Here is a 15,876-nt window from a genome sequence, read left to right as displayed (position 1 = left end):
AAACGCTCCACCATCATCCCAGTCCCCAAGAAACCTGCAATCTCAGGTCTGAATGACTGCAGGCCTGTCGCCTTGACATCTGTGGTCATGAAGTCCTTTGAACGCCTCATGCTGGACCACCTCAAGAGCGTCACAGGTCCCCTGCTGGACCCCCTGCACTTTGCCTACCGAGCAAACAGGTCTGTGGATGACGCAGTCAACATGGGACTGCACTTCATCCTAGAATACCTCGACGGTACGGCGGCCTACGTGAAGGATCCTGTTCGTGGACTTCAGCTCTGCGTTCAGCACCATCATCCCCGAACTCCTCTCCTCCAAGCTTCTCCACCAAAGTGTGTCGCCTGCCATCTCCAGCCACACCTGTGTGGCTGGGGGAGGCCACCTCATCTACACGCACCATCAGCACAGGGGCGCCCCGAGGTTGTGTCTTCTCTACGCTGCTCTTCTCGCTCTACACGAACGACTGCACCGCAACACACCCGGCTGTCAAACTCCTGAAGTTTTCAGATGACACAATAGTAATCAGCCTAATCAAAGACGCGTCTGCGTATCAACAGGAAGTGGAGCGGCCGACACAACCTGGAGCTGAACATCCTCAAGACTGTAGAGATGATCGTGGACTTCAGGAGGCACCCTTCACAACAGCTGCCCCTCACACTGTCCAACTGCGTTGTGTCAACCGATCTATGACCGCCCACTTCGGTATGAATAATTAACCCACAATGCATTGCGCACTTAACACGACAGTAAAACTGTATTTTTAATGTGTAAATAAAAAAGTAACAACAATCAAATACACTTTTTACAAAGGAAAATAAAAAGTGTGGTGATAGTGAAATCGTGCATTTCTTTGCACTTTTATGGTACTGCACCGTCACTGTGCATTGAAGAATCAACAATCACCTCCTAATCGCTTTCTTCCACTTATCTAGAAGTCAGCGGCCTGTGTGAAGGGTTAAATGGTATTGAATGGCTGGACTGCGGTTTTTCTGAGTCATCAGCCACAAATCAGTACTTGGTGAAAGACATTGATGTCTCAAAAGTAACCATTACTGGTTTGAAAAAGTAACTGTAGTCTGATTCGTCTCCCGGGGAAACTAATGCTTTACTTTAATCATTACTCAAAATGGCAGAATTTTGGAGTAACGCGGCACCGGCATCACTGGTGGAGACTGTGTGGGTATAATATTTATGTGCAGGTTAAGCTGACATTCGCATGTGTTTCTTTTTGTCATTTTTTTGCTGTCTATCATCAAATGTTACGATGAAGATAACTAATCAATTAGACCAATAAATCACCAGCTGTGTTTGACATCAACCATATGGTGTCAGCTCTTCACACTTGGAACACCAGCTGACCAGAATAGCAAGTTCAATGCACTTTTTTCATACCATACAAGATATCAGCATCCCTTAGGAAATTGTTTAGCTGGAACTGGTGCAGAGAAAATTAAATATTTGGGTTTTTAAGCCTATCTGAAACAACAAGTTTAAACATAGAGACTGAGAACAGTCAAAAGATAACTTCTTTCATCGTTCCTGCCAGAATATCATCTCTAGTTAAATCCATCAGGTATAAAAAAAAAAATTTCCCACTGCATGCATTTCCCAATATGTGAGAAGTGAGCGTAAGAGCAGCCCCGGTTTTCGATTCATATCCCAAATTGTGAGCGAATCCTGTGGCACGTGGGGTGTTTCGAATGGTTTTTCCTCATCGATCATGTTGCCTCAAAAACGGTCGGGGCAGATAATCATAAAGTTCAATATTTATGATGGCAAATCCTTATGTATGTGGTCAACGCCGAGTTCAGAGAAGGCACAGACTCCCTGATTGTGACGTGAAATCTAACGATAGCCAAATAGGAAGAAACCTAAAGCTTGCACAGTTGGCAGACAAATAGAGGAGAAACTGGTTGTGTTGAGCCTAAGTATTTGTATTCACCAGAATAAAAATTATAAGCAGAAGATTGTGTTTTTACCGTTTAGTATTTTGGTATCAAGTGAGCTGTACAGATTGATGGTATCTGGGCACAAATTCGGGTGGTAGTGGTGATACACGAGCAGAGGTTTGACTCCTCTCGCCCCATTGAACAAAATAGAATAAAACTGCGTGCAAAGGAGGAAGAGGAGGGAGGAGAAAGGGAGCGGTGTGTGACCCGTGGTAGAGAAGGAGGAGAACCGCAGCAGTGGAAGAAAAGGACGGCAATGCTCTGTGGCTCCAGTACCCCGAAAATAGCTGCCCGAGTACTGAGAGGATGAGAAGGAAGAGGAGTGAAGAAGGCCGTTTGTTATTATGAAAGAGAGAAGAATCAAATCTACAAATGGGCAGCAGACCTCTTTGTCCACGTGACTCATCACAGCTGGCCGACAGAAACTTAAACAAAGAACTTCTTAGAAAATGCTGTGGGGGGACCTTAATGCTTTTGGTTCGACAATTAAGTTGGTTGTGTTTCCAAAGATGCTTCCCAGTCTGCATGATCCACAACAACATGCAGTGTTGATGAAAAAAAACTAAGAGAAAGCAGCAAGGACGTGTTACATGTATGATGGAGCCTGGTAGGCTAGAATTAAGAAGGCCTGTAATTAGAAGGAGCAACTTGGACAGCTCCGTACGAGTGACTCACATGAACTCAACGCTGCATCGAACAGTCCGACTTAAATATATATAAAAACAAAAAAAAACTTTTGCACGTCGGAGTTCAAGATGGATGTCCCTGTGGTGTAATTTTCACCTCCCCATTGGTGCTGCCACGCAGTCTCTTCTTTTACGGCCTGGTGAAAGTGATATATGGCCCGGTTTGGATGGTTGTGTTTTATTGAGGGCTCTTCAGCAGTTCTTTGACAAGTGTACAAATACAAACTCAACCAAAATAGCTTCTGTTCTGGATAATGGACATTTTACATAAGTGTAGACTAGCCCTTGCTTTTTTATTGTAATAACCATTGTTTTGAAACACTACACAGTGGAATCCATTATACAGGATCTAGTTCAAGGTGTGGGTACAGGAATTTATTTTACCTATTGTAATAATAATTTATTCATGTACCATTTTTCACAACCATAAGGCGTACCGTATTAAAAGGCGTAGTCTCAGTTACGGGGTCTATTTCTGTATTTAACACATACATAAGGCGCACCGTATTATTGGGCGCAGGCATGGTAAAACATACGCTAGCTTAAAACATATGGTAGCATGCATGCACGCTAAAACAATGTTTTTAAAAAGGCAGCGGGAGCAAAACTGAGTTGGGCTGTACTTTATTGAAGTATTTAACAATGTACTCACGTTATTTTTTTATCAATCCTCATCCACAAATCCATCAAAGTCCTCATCTTCTGTATCCGAAATAAACAGCTGGGCAAGTTCTCCAACAAACACGCCGGGTTACCTCTCGTCATTGTCGGAGTCAGTCTCGTTGCCGTGCGCCTCCTCAGAAATTATGCCGGCTTTTACGAAAGCTCGAGCAACAGTGCGAGCAGACACGTTAGCCCAAGCATCCACAATCCATTCACAAATTGTGGCGTTAACTTGCCCGGCGCTGCCTCCTAGTCTTAGTAAAGCTCTGTTTGCCATCTGTCATCCATCGCTCCCACAACTTCACTTTGAAAGCCCTGTTTACACCGATGTCCAGCGGTTGGAGTTCCTTCGTCAAGCCTCCCGGAATGATGGCAAGCTCAGAGTTATTGCACTCGGTCGAATGGTGACTGTAGAGACGCTTCTCCCAGCAGTTCTTTGCTCATTAATCCATTGGTCGAGTTGGTCTTCCAATTCGGGCCACCTCGCCTTGTTTCCGCGGAAACTCAGCTTCATCTTCTTGACTTGGCGAAGCTCGTTTTCCTGCTTCCTCCACTTGCGAACCATGGGGGCGTGCCTTTAACGCCCACGCCCCCAGATCAACGAATTCAAGATTCGTCAACGAATTCAAGATTTGTTGATCCTGAATTCTCTCGCGGCTGCTCGATTCCCATGTTCCTCCGCGTAACTGATAGCTTGCTGTTTAAACTGTGCTTCGTAAGCGTGTCTCTTCGTAGGTGCCATTTTCGGGGGTCCTTAGCCAAACCGATGATGTTTTGCACAATGCACATAGCAGTGCTATATAGCTACTGGGGGCGTGCCTTTAACGTCCTCTGTCACGCGCACCCTTACCCCTGTAACGGCCGCATGCTCTCCTCAACCATGTCCGCCTTTCCTCTATATAAGCAACGTGTCGGCAGGAAATGCTCCCAATCAGTCATGCGGAGCGCTCATCACAACATTTATAGATTTTGGAACTCGGTGCACACATAAGGCGCACCGCTTTATAAAGGCGCCCCGTCCATTTTGGAGAAAATTTAAGACTTTTAAGTGCATCTTATGGTCGTGAAAATACTGTATTTTGGTTTAGGGACTGGCAGTTAACTGAATTAATTGATTGTGAGTGTGAACGGTTATTTATTTGTATGCGCTCTATTGGTTGGTTTTCTTTACGTACTCTGGCTTCTTCCCACATTGTCTATATGTCCCCTGCAATTGTCTGGCAACCAGTCCAAGGTGTCCCCCGCCTCTCGACCATAGTCATCTGGAATAGGGTCTAGTTCACCCTTGATCTATTGAGTACAAGGACTATGGAAAATGGTTGGATGGGTGGCTAAGGCCGACACCTAATGTCAACAATTGCCAAAATTCCATCCATCCATTCTTTTCTATAGCTATTGTCCTGATTAGGGTTGTGGGTGACATGGAACCTATCACTGCTGACTTGGAGCGGGAGGCGGTGTACACCTAGGACTGGTCACCATCTGACTGCAGTTCACATTTTTCAATTAACTTAACATGAATGTTTTTGGAGTGTGGGAGGTGGTACCCGGACGAAACCCAAGCAAGGATGTGGAGAAAATGCAAACACCACACAGGAAGACCAAAGCCAAGCCCCCAAGGTACTGCCTGTTTCTATTCATTACCCTACATAACCCAGGAAGTAGCCTCCTTCTAAAACAATAAATCAAGTCTTCGCCAAAGACTTTGGCACAGTACATACCAGTAAGTAGAGTTAAGCTATTTTATGGAAGGCGGCGTAATCCTTTGAAGTCAAACACGATGTGCCATCTTCAGACATGTGTCACATTATTAACTTGCAAAATTTCTTTCAATGAAATGGCATATTTTCAAATTGAGCAACATTTCCACTACAGTGTGTGAGTGTGTGTGTGTCTGTGGTGTGCTGCACACAATAGGACTCTTAAGTGAGTCAGTGTATTTGTTATGATGACAACAATCGTGTATTGTTACTAGGTTTTACATGTTCAGGATTTTTGGGGCTGATCAGCAAGTTTAAAAAAAATGATAACTGATCACCGATCTGATCACAAGATGGAGCAATGTGTCTATTTCCATGACTTTTTAATTTAATGTATATACTTGTGTACTGTATACTGAGTATCTTCAAAATTATTCTCTAGCATTTTAGACAAAAGTTAAAACAATGACCTATAGGGGGCATTCAAGGATTGGCCACTGACATAAGTTTAGGTCAGATCAACATTACAACATGACAGAAATAATAGGTGTAAACTTCATGGAATTAAATTACTTTATTGCAAGTAAATTACTTTAACAAAAACGGTTAATGACATGCTTACTCTTAACTTTCTCACTGTCCCGGCTATATGGACGGGTGTTGTCCAGAGTTTACGTCCGTTTGGCTTTTCCTCTTTTTTATATTTATTTTATTTTATTTTTTCCCCACGCTGCGTTGCTTGAACGCACCAAGCTCCTCCTTCTGTACATTCTTCAGTTGCCTGATCAAATTTGTTGTGTTGAAGCATTTAGATGACATTCCCCACGGTGTACTTCAGTAGTGCACCTACTGCAAATAACTTAAGTGTTGTTTGTCTGAGACACCGCAAAATAGTCCCACACCGACGACATGTTTTTTCACTGACAAGATTGAAAAAAACTTTATTGGCTGTCAGATAGTTACAGTACTACACCACAAGACACGTCACAAGGCTAAAAATAAACTAGCTTTGGGATTCATACGCGACGGCGACGCAGAGTAAATCTCTTGCGGAGCTGATCGTTGACGTCATTGATCGGATTGGTGAATTATGACATGAAAGCCGATGGGTCGATCAGTGTAAAATGCTAATTATCGGCCGATGTCGATCACATCGGTGTAAATTCTAATTGCTAGAGGCTGCCAAGGTCATACGTGTCATGATCCAACATTAAACGGTATCAGGAAAGACCTGATCTTAAGGCTCAGAGTGAAGGCATACGCCATGTATACATGAGAAGCGGGTGAAACTTCCCACCACTATTTTGATGGAATTTATCAAACGTCACATCTGACTTGCAGTCAGAACTATGGGGTCAAATCACATCTGAGAAAAAAATATTGCTTCCTTAGCCAGAAACCTGACTGACTGAGTTCTTTACTTAAAAAAAAAAAAAGGGGGGGGGGGGGGGAGGAATCCAGATAATGCATCTTATATGAGCATGCATTACAATCGCTGACAAATTACAAGCGACGATCCCCCCAAGCTGAGAACAATAGCACACTAGCCAACGACTTGAATACCTTCTACTGCAGATTTGAAAAGGACACTTTATCACCCCACACCCACCCAGCTGCACCACCGACCACAATCACACCTCTGGCTTCTGAGTTAACCATCCACGAACAGGATGTGAGACGCATCTTCAAACAACAAAATACTAACAAAGCGGCAGGCCCAGACCATGTGTCCCCATCCTGCCTCAAAATCTGCGCGGACCAGCTCGCTCCAGTCTTCACATAGATCTTCAATAGATCTCTGGAACTGTGCGAAGTACCATCTTGTTTCAAACGCTCCACCATCATTCCAGTCCCCAAGAAACCTGCAATCTTGGGTCTAAATGACTACAGGCCGGTCACCTTGACATCTGTGGTCATGAAGTCCTTTGAACGTCTCGTGCTGGACCACCTCAAGAGCGTCACAGGTCCCCTGCTGAGCAAACAGGTCTGCGGAGGATGCAGTCAACATGGGACTGCACTTCATCTTAGAACACCTCGACAGTGCAGGGACGTACGCGAGGATCCTGTTCGTGGACTTCAGTTCAGCGTTCAACACCATCATCCCTGAACTCCTTTCCTCCTAGCTTCTCCAACTCAGCGTCTCGCCTGCCTTCTGCCAGTGGATTTACCGCTTCCTGATGGGCAGGACACTCATCCAAACGCAGCATCAGCACCGGGGCGCCCCAAGGTTGTGTCCTCTCTCCGCTGCTCTTCTCTCTCTCTCGACACGAACGACTGCACCTCAACGCACCCGGCTGTCAAACTCCTGAAGTTTGCAGATGACACCACTGTCATCGGCCTCATCAAGGACGGTGACGTGTCTGCATATCGACAGGAAGTGGAGCGGCTGGAGCTGTGGTGCAGCCGACACAACCTGGAGCTGAACACGCTCAAGACTGTAGAGATGATCGTTGACTTCAGGAGGCATCCTTCGGCACAGCCGCCCCTCACGCGATCCAACTGCCTTTTGTCAACCGTCGAGACCTTCATGTTCCTGGGAATTACAGTCTCTCAGGACCTGAAGTGGACGATCAACATCAACTCCGTCCTCAAAAAGGCCCAGCAGAGGATGTACTTCCTGCAGCTTCTAAGAAAGTACGGCCTGCCACAGGAGCCGCTGAGGCAGTTCTACACAGCAGTCATCGAATCAGTCCTGTGTTCTTCCATCACAGTCTGGTTTGGACAAACTCCGACTGCAACGGACAATCAAAACTGCTAAAAAGATTGTCGGGACCCCTCTACCCACCCTTGAGGACTTGCACGGTGCCAGAACTAAGAGTGTGCAAAATCCTCTCAGACCCTCCACATCCCGGTCACCATCTCTTGCAGCTCCTTCCCTCAGGTAGGCGCTACCGATCAATGCAAACTAGAACTAGCAGAAATTCCAACAGCTTCTTCCCTCTTGCAATCAACTTCTTAAACAGCTAACCAACAACTCCATTGCAACATGCTGCCAATTTTTTTTGTCTTGAGTTTGTTGTCACATTTCCGTCGGGCCAATTATATATTACTCGTGCACTCACTGTAGTAGTCTCACCACGCTGCACTATTTGCATATCTGTTGTTGACCAATACTGACCACTCATGCCAGAGTAGCATCTGCCCCATTTGCATACTGACTGAGGAGTATCTGCAACATTTGCACAATCGACATTGTCCCAGATTATCGCACTACTCGTCACTTTAAACTGCATACATTCCTTGAAGTCTCGGCACCCTTTGCACAATGGTCATTGCACCGGACTATTGCTATATTAGTCATTCAAATTGCTGTAAGTGCAAGAGGACTCTGCATCTTTTTGCACAATTGTCAAAAAGAAAATTTGTACCGGCATTACCAGATAACTAGCAACCCTTTATTGCCCAGTGACTGTTTTTGTCAATGTCTTTATGTCTCAAAAGTGTTCTCGGTCAATTTACTGTCTGTTGTCGTACTAGAGCAGCTCCAACTACCGGAGACAAATTCCTTATGTGTTTTTTGGACATACTTGGCAAATAAAGATGATTCTGACTCTGATATAAGAGTTCTGTGTTCAGTTGTACCTCCAAAGTTGAGCATTCAAACTACCAGTAACTTTTTGAGAAAAGAATGCTTCAAACCTAGATTAGAACAAGAGAAACTAGATCAAATTGTGTGAGACTTAAGCTCAATGAGCTTTTCACAACTAACTCCACAAGGTTTTATTAGCTTTTTAGCATTTTTTTTCTGATGTCGCCACAAAAGGGTACCAGTAATGGAAAAGAGAAAAACTGCGCTTACTGAGAAGTCAGAAAAGGGTCTGACTGCTCATTACCATTATACCAAGCAGATGCTGATCTAAAAAAAGCATGTAGCCAAAAGCAAAATGGCCAAAAACACTAATAAAGAGAGATACAATTCCAGTTTCCCTCACCACTGGGTGTCTGACAAGAGTCTTCAAAGGTTGAGTTCATTCGGTCATTCATTTCCCATAATGCTTATCATCACTAGGGTCGCGGGCGTACTGGAGCCTATCCCAGCTAACTGTGGGCGAGAGGCTGGGTACACCCTAAACTGGTCAACAGCCAATCGCAGGGCACATTAAAAAAAACATTCACACGCACATTCACTCCTACGGGCAATTTAGAGTTTTCAATTAACCTACCAAGCATGTTTTTGGGATGTGGGAGGAAACCGGGGTACCCGGAGAAAACCCACGGAAGGCACGGGGAGAACATGCAACCTCCACACAGGCAAGGCGAGATTTGAACCCGGGTCCTCAGAACTGTGAGGCAGATGTGCTAACCAGTCGTCCACCGTGCCGCCTGGGTGAGTGAGTTGTTTTATTTCATTTTAGTTTTACAAGCGAATTATCTGAAGTTTGTGTTTTATGGAACGTCATCAAACGTTAAGATTAAAGTGAAGATTTTTCACAATAATGCTTTATTTAGTGTGGTTAATATTTAGTAGCAATCTGACAAAATCCAGACTAGAGGACACGTTCGTCTTTGAAAGACAATTAAAACTATACAAATGATTGCTTCATAAAAATGGCAGACTTCCAGTTTTTGTGTGTGTGACAAGTACCGTAATTAAACTTCACTGTCATGCACTGCCTCTATACAATTACACTAACAATTCAGCATCATCCATTTTTTGTGTGCTGTATCTGGTTAACATTTGGCAGTAATTGAACAAAATCTCTTAAGACAAGTCCATCTTTGAAGGGCAACTGGAAATGGCAAAAATACTGCTGTAAATGACATAAAAAGTGGCAGCTTCAAATCAAAACAGCAGATCTCCTGTGTGTGTGTGTTTTTTATTTTTGTGTGTGCTTCATGGTACGTCATTAAACTCAAACTCTTTGCAATTTAGCTTTGCCCATATGTCTAAGACTGTAAACTGTAAATGGACTAATGACCTAGAATGGCAGTTTCAAACCAAAATCTCTGACTTCCTGTTTCCGGTCATGGGTTGCTGAGACTGTTGTTGTTGGTCTAGCCATGATAGACGAGCCTACGAAATTTCATGTTGCTAAATTAAACCGGTGGAAGACTGGTTAGCACATCTGACTCACAGTTCTGAGGACCGGGTTTCAAATCCCGGCCCCACCTGTGTGGAGTTTGCATGTTCTTCCCGTGCCTGCATGGGTTTTCTCCGGGTACTCCGGTTTCCTCCCACATGCCAAAAACATGCTTGGTAGGTTAATTGAAGACTCTAAATTGCCCGTAGGTGTGAATGTGAGTGTGAATGGTTGTTTGTTTGTATGTGCCCTTCGATTGGCTAGCGACCAGTTCAGGGTGAACCCCACCTCTCGCCCAGAGTCAGCTGTGATAGGCTCCAGCACGCCTGCGACCCTAGTGAGGATAAGCGGTATGGAAAATGAATGAATGAATAAATCAAACCACCTTCAGGGGCTGAATTTTCAAAATTCGGGGAGCCAACCAGCATCACGGAATGGATTTTGTTTGACTTGGGGGATTCCACTGTAATTTGCTACTTCTCAGTTATCAGTGTCATCAGTAGTGAAAGACTGCAGATTAAACTTGATTGACTCACCATCCACCGCTTGTCGCAGCATCTGCAGTTTCCTCTGCCGCTCCTTGATGCGGTCATAGGCACCTGGCAGGCCTGAGCCGACTGACGGGGTAGAGAGGTGATGGGCATTCCGGCTCTTTAGCCCACCAAACTCAAAGTAGCGATAGTCCCTCTCTCTGGATGCGCTGAATGGCGATTTGATCCTGCCGATAGTTTGTGTGCTTAAAGCATTGCTGCCTCTGCGCGCGTCCTCCAAGGCTCCGAAGCGAAGGGCTTCGGGGTCGATGCAGGCCAAGTCCACGGAGGAAGCCCAGGACTTCCTGGTTTGAGCCCCCCTCAGGTCTGCGCTGTAGAACGGTAAAGACCTGCGGTCCAGTTCCACGGGTCGCCCTTTTTGCTGGGGATGAAGGGGGTGCAGGTAGGGGTAGGAGTGCTGGTGCTGGAGTGAGACAAGCGTGGGGCACATCTCGCCGGGGCATTCAGAGTCGGGGTGAGAGTCCCAGTTGGGATACTGCAGCCCAGCCCCTTCATCCCCCCTTATGATGTCTTGCACCGACAGGGAGCCCATGGAGCGACTGAGGACCCGGTTGAGAGAGCTCTGCTCCTGAGTCCTGGCCCGGTAGCGCTCCAGCACCCTGGGGGCTGCACTCCTTCCTAGAAGGGCACACCAAAGGCAAAGTTCCATTCAGAAATCAAGCAACATTAAAATACTCACAACATAATGGTGGATAAAAAGCGCTAGAATGGAACCTCCACAGTCGAATGCCCTTAAAGCTTGCATTTTTGGTAGGGTTGAATAATCATCAGTGAGAGACTCAGTGTACATCCAAAAGATTAACTAAAAAAAAAAAAACTCTTTTCTTGGACCTGTTTTTGTGTTTTTCTTGTGTACCGTTACAGGAAAAGGGAATAATCTGAGCGAACATCTTCAAATACTGCACAAGGATGCATTCCAGTCTCCACACTTTAATTAATGGGAGAACCTGTATATGTGCCTCATGAGGTGCTGCCGTTTTGGTTAGCCACTAGTGTCTATAAATTGATGTAGTCACATTTTCCAGCAGTCTATGAAAGGAAAAAATTATTTGGAGAAAGTGTTCATTTGTGGACTGGTATTTGAAGCATCCATTTTCTGTACTGCTTATCCTCACTCCTGGCGGAGCGTTGGGCCTATGCCAGCTGACTTTTGGCGAGAGGCTGGGTACTCTGAACTGATTGCCAGCCAATCGCACATAGTAAAACAACCATTCACACTCACACCTATGGACAATATAGAGTCTTCAGTTAGCCTAAGAAATCAGTTTTTGGAACGTGGGAGGAAGCCGGCGTACCCAGAGAAAACCCATGCAAACACTAGGAAAACATGCAAACTCCACACAGGAAGGCCACAGCTTTCAACCCCCAACCTCAGCTGCAAGGCAGATGGGCTAATCACTCATCCAACCGCTTTTTTCCCCACTCAATAGAAGCCTTGCATTGAAATGACCAGTGAAGCCCTTTCTGTTCTTTTGCCACTCTGTGTGCATGAAGCGTCTTCAAAGGCGAAGTAGTCTTACTTTAAGTTTTGTTATAATGGAGTTGAACCTTCATTATGTGTAACATCACCTGAGAAGTCAGCATATTGTGTGAGACTTCAGCTCAAAGAGCAGCTAAGAGATTAACTCCTCACGTGTTTTCCTTGTGTTTTGTGTACGTGTTATGACGAACAACTGTACAGGAAATGTTCATGCATGGCCTAATGCAGTGCAGAGAACAGTCTCTTAACTGCCTCAGTAGGTGTTACAGTTTTGGTTAGCAACAGAGGTTGCAGGGCCGTAGCGGTGAACTCTTTAATGTCCGTGCACAAAGGACAGTGTTTATAAACTGGGATAATTACAATTACTACATGTTTTTTAATGGGAAAAAATAAGTGTTTATTTCAGGGTTTAGTTGCGGGCTGGAAAACAAGCCTTGCATGTAAATGAAAAGCTTTTCATGGTCCCTCTTCACGACATGTCCGTGAAGTGTCTTCAAAAGGTGAGTAGTTTTACTTAATTTTAGTTTTACTACAGTCGATGTCTTCACGTCGATGCATATGTACATTGATGAGCAGCAAGATAACAGAGGGCAATTTCTCCAAGTTGTGTTAGAAAGTACAGTCTTTCCAGGAACAAGCAAGCTCATAAAAGCTCCAAAGCAGAATTTAATTAATTGTTAAGGTCAACGGACAAAATATAAACAGCGATTCATTTTAGAAGGGGATGTTGCTCCCTCAGAAGAAAGACACTTAAGAACTCAGTGAGACTCTTTGCCCTGCGGCTGCCAGCTGCTCATTCACAGAAACAAAATATGGACACAAACAGCAGAGCAGCAGCGCCTTCGGGGCTCTCCAAAATATGCAACTCTAATCAATGCCATGCCACACTTACATAATCGGGATGGCAGCCATATTTGAGTATTCCCTCTCCCTTTTCCGTGGGTCTGGAAACATGTTCTCAGAAAACCACCGGGAGGATTTGGTCATAATTTCCAAAATCGAAGCCCGATTCTGGACGTTCCTCAACAACTTGCACTCTTTTCACGCGGAAAATGAGCATGCAACTAGCAAAAGCGCAATGTAACATTTATATTAATTCCAACTAAGCCTCTGTTTAGAATTACATAATAGACATGGAATACGTCTAACCTATTAAACTGTACCAACATGAGTTTAAGCAATTTGTCCTTATATTTGAGCTATTAATGAGCGTGATTTACCACAACAAAGCTGAATCTTCGGCATTGGGATAATAGATCCTCTGAGCAAACTCTCCTCTTTTTTTGTCCTGTTTATTTGTTCATCTGTGTTCACCTTACCTGAAGGCAAGCCTTTCCCCCTCAGCCTCTCCCGAATTTCCTTGCTCCGCTCAGGAAGAGACTCTCTGTCAGTCACCAAACCATCCAGCTTAGGGCAAAGAAGAAAAAAAAAAACAGAAATTAGCTGTTCATCTTTAAATTTATACTTATAAAAAGGACGTAGTGATGTTTTTCAGCAATATATACAACATATGGTATTTTGATGAAGAGACCACAATGTAACCCAGCGGGCATCCTCGAACTGTAGAACTGTAAATGAACCATAAATGTTTTTCAACCACTCTGCAGCTCCCTTCACCTTGGCACTTCACTGACAGGATGTGCAGAAATATCTCTGTTAACCAGGATGAGGGTCCCGGGATCAAAGAAGTCACGACCACAGTGTGCATAATGTCACTCACGTTTGCTGAAAGCTGTGGAGCGTTACACACATACAGAAAGACTGGATCAAACGTTTTTGTGCCATCCAGTCGTCTCTGTAGCTTCTTTGACCTTTCCAACACAGACTTTCATTCCTTCCCAATTTTCCTGCGGGAGACAAACACAACTCCGCATTGTGGGGGCGAATCTTCACACGGTCCCGCTCCTTATAGCCGTACCACAGACAGTCCAACAGCACCGAAATTCTCCGCTTAATGCAGTCAGGTGGAAACAATTCAAAAGCACCGACATTTTCCGCTCCCATTCGCGGAAATCGCTGACTGCAGATGCAAAATAACAAGCACCTAGACGCTGCTCCAATGAAAGCCAAGGCCAAGGCCAAGAACTTCCAAAATAGTCCAGGACGCGTAAACATGACAAAGAATGAACATTAAAATGACATACAATGGTGGAAAAGTAGAAATTAAAGAGGAAAGGGAGTGCAGCTCTTGGTACAGGCTGCAAACTCAAAAGGTACCATCTTAAAAAATAAATATAAAATAATCAAGTGAGGCAGAACAGTGGGTTATAGTGTCTGCCTAACAGTCAAGAAATACTGGGTTTGAATCTCAGTCCAGTCCTCCTGTGTGGACTTTGCATGCTCTCCATTGTCCTTGCGCGAGTTTTCCCCGGTTAGTTCGGCTTCCTCCCACATTCCAAAAACATGCACGTTTGGTTAAATGAAGACTCTAATTGTACATACAGGTAGGTGTGAATGTGATATTGTTCGTCTCCTGTGCTCTGTGATTAACTGGCGACGAGTCCAAAGTGTACCATGCTTGCTGCCCAAACCACTATAGAAACTGGATGGTTGGATTAAGTCAACGCAGATGAAATGTTAACTGTCTTTTGAATAACACTGAGCGGCAGGGTGGGCGACTGGTTAGCACATCTGCCTCACAGTTCTGAGGACCCGGGTTAAAATCCGGCCTCGCCTGTGTGGAGTTTGCATGCTCTCCCCGTGCCTGCATGAGTTTTCTCCGAGTACTCCGGTTTCCTCCCACATCCCAAAAACATGCATGGTAGTTTAACTGAGGACTGTAAATTGCCCGTAGGTGTAAATATGAGTGTGAATGGTTGTTTGCTTATATGTGCCCTGCGATTGGGTGGTGATCAGTTCAGGGTGTCTCGCCCAGAGTCAGTTGGGATTGGCTCAAGTGCGGACATTATCCTAGTGAGGATAAGCGGTTTGGAAAATTATTGAACAACACTGAATCTGTGAAAAACAAACACCATAACCTGATCAAAACTGAAGAAAGTTTGGCCCATGTTCCGATACAGCAAAAAAAAAAAAAAAAAAAAAGTTATCACGACAGAACTAAAACTGTGATTTACTGTTAAACTCAAAACATTTTGGACTGCTATGAATAAAATATATCTTGTGCAACGTATCTAAACAGATTTAATCTTAACCCAAAATGTTATGATGCAAATACACGATCTAGAAAAAAAATTGATCGGAAAACTCTGCTTTGGCATGAGCTGTTTCCATCAAGCGGTACAATTCAGTATGGTTTGCCAAAGTACAGTTGAGAAAGGCAAAAAAAAAAAAAAAACTGGTCAGGCATGCATTTGCACTGCATATTGGTGGGATTTCAGCTATGTAAATAACATGACATCAGCGCATGTTTCACAATGACCAGCAGCATGTTTAGCTCCACCCTACAAAAGTGAACCATAATACTTATGTGACTGGTACACCAACAATGGAAAATGGGAAATAATGGGAGCCTTTGCAATGAAAACGACAAAAAACATCCAGAAGTCTTAAAATTTTGCAGATACATATACTGTAAGCATCTGAAGATGCGGTCAAGTTCAGCTCGCTATGGTAAGGTTCAGATCAGTAATCCAGATCAGTCTTTGCACTGCAGTGCGTGTTGACCGTTTTTCAGCTTTGTAAATGACATGACATCATAGATTGTATCTCATCAATAAATGTAAAAAGGAAAACAAACCTAACAGGTTAGCAATGAGCCAACACTTTCTGTAAATTACAGAAACAAATTTCTCTCCATTATATTTCCCCATGGTTTTTGTAAAATGCACCATTTTTTGCCATGTCATTTGGCATTGGCAGTGAAAAT

General features: G+C 44.2%; 1 protein-coding gene across 3 annotated transcripts in view; it reads right to left on the bottom strand.

The window, feature by feature from the left end:
• The window catches only part of ptpn13 (protein tyrosine phosphatase non-receptor type 13), an 88,141-nt gene that overhangs the window by 53,208 nt on the left and 19,057 nt on the right, over positions 1-15,876 (bottom strand). For all 3 annotated transcript variants that reach the window (XM_061699217.1, XM_061699218.1, XM_061699219.1), the window contains exons 6-7: positions 13,370-13,457; positions 10,556-11,188 (exon numbers count right to left, since the gene is read on the bottom strand). In XM_061699217.1, coding sequence (XP_061555201.1) covers positions 10,556-11,188; positions 13,370-13,457 — 721 coding nt within the window. The remainder of the gene's footprint in view (positions 1-10,555; positions 11,189-13,369; positions 13,458-15,876) is intronic.

This window comes from Phycodurus eques, chromosome 15 (assembly GCF_024500275.1).
Source record: "Phycodurus eques isolate BA_2022a chromosome 15, UOR_Pequ_1.1, whole genome shotgun sequence".
NCBI classification, from domain to species: domain Eukaryota; kingdom Metazoa; phylum Chordata; class Actinopteri; order Syngnathiformes; family Syngnathidae; genus Phycodurus; species Phycodurus eques.
Note: the sequence above shows the minus strand (reverse complement) of the source record. Positions and strands in the feature narration are given on the sequence as shown.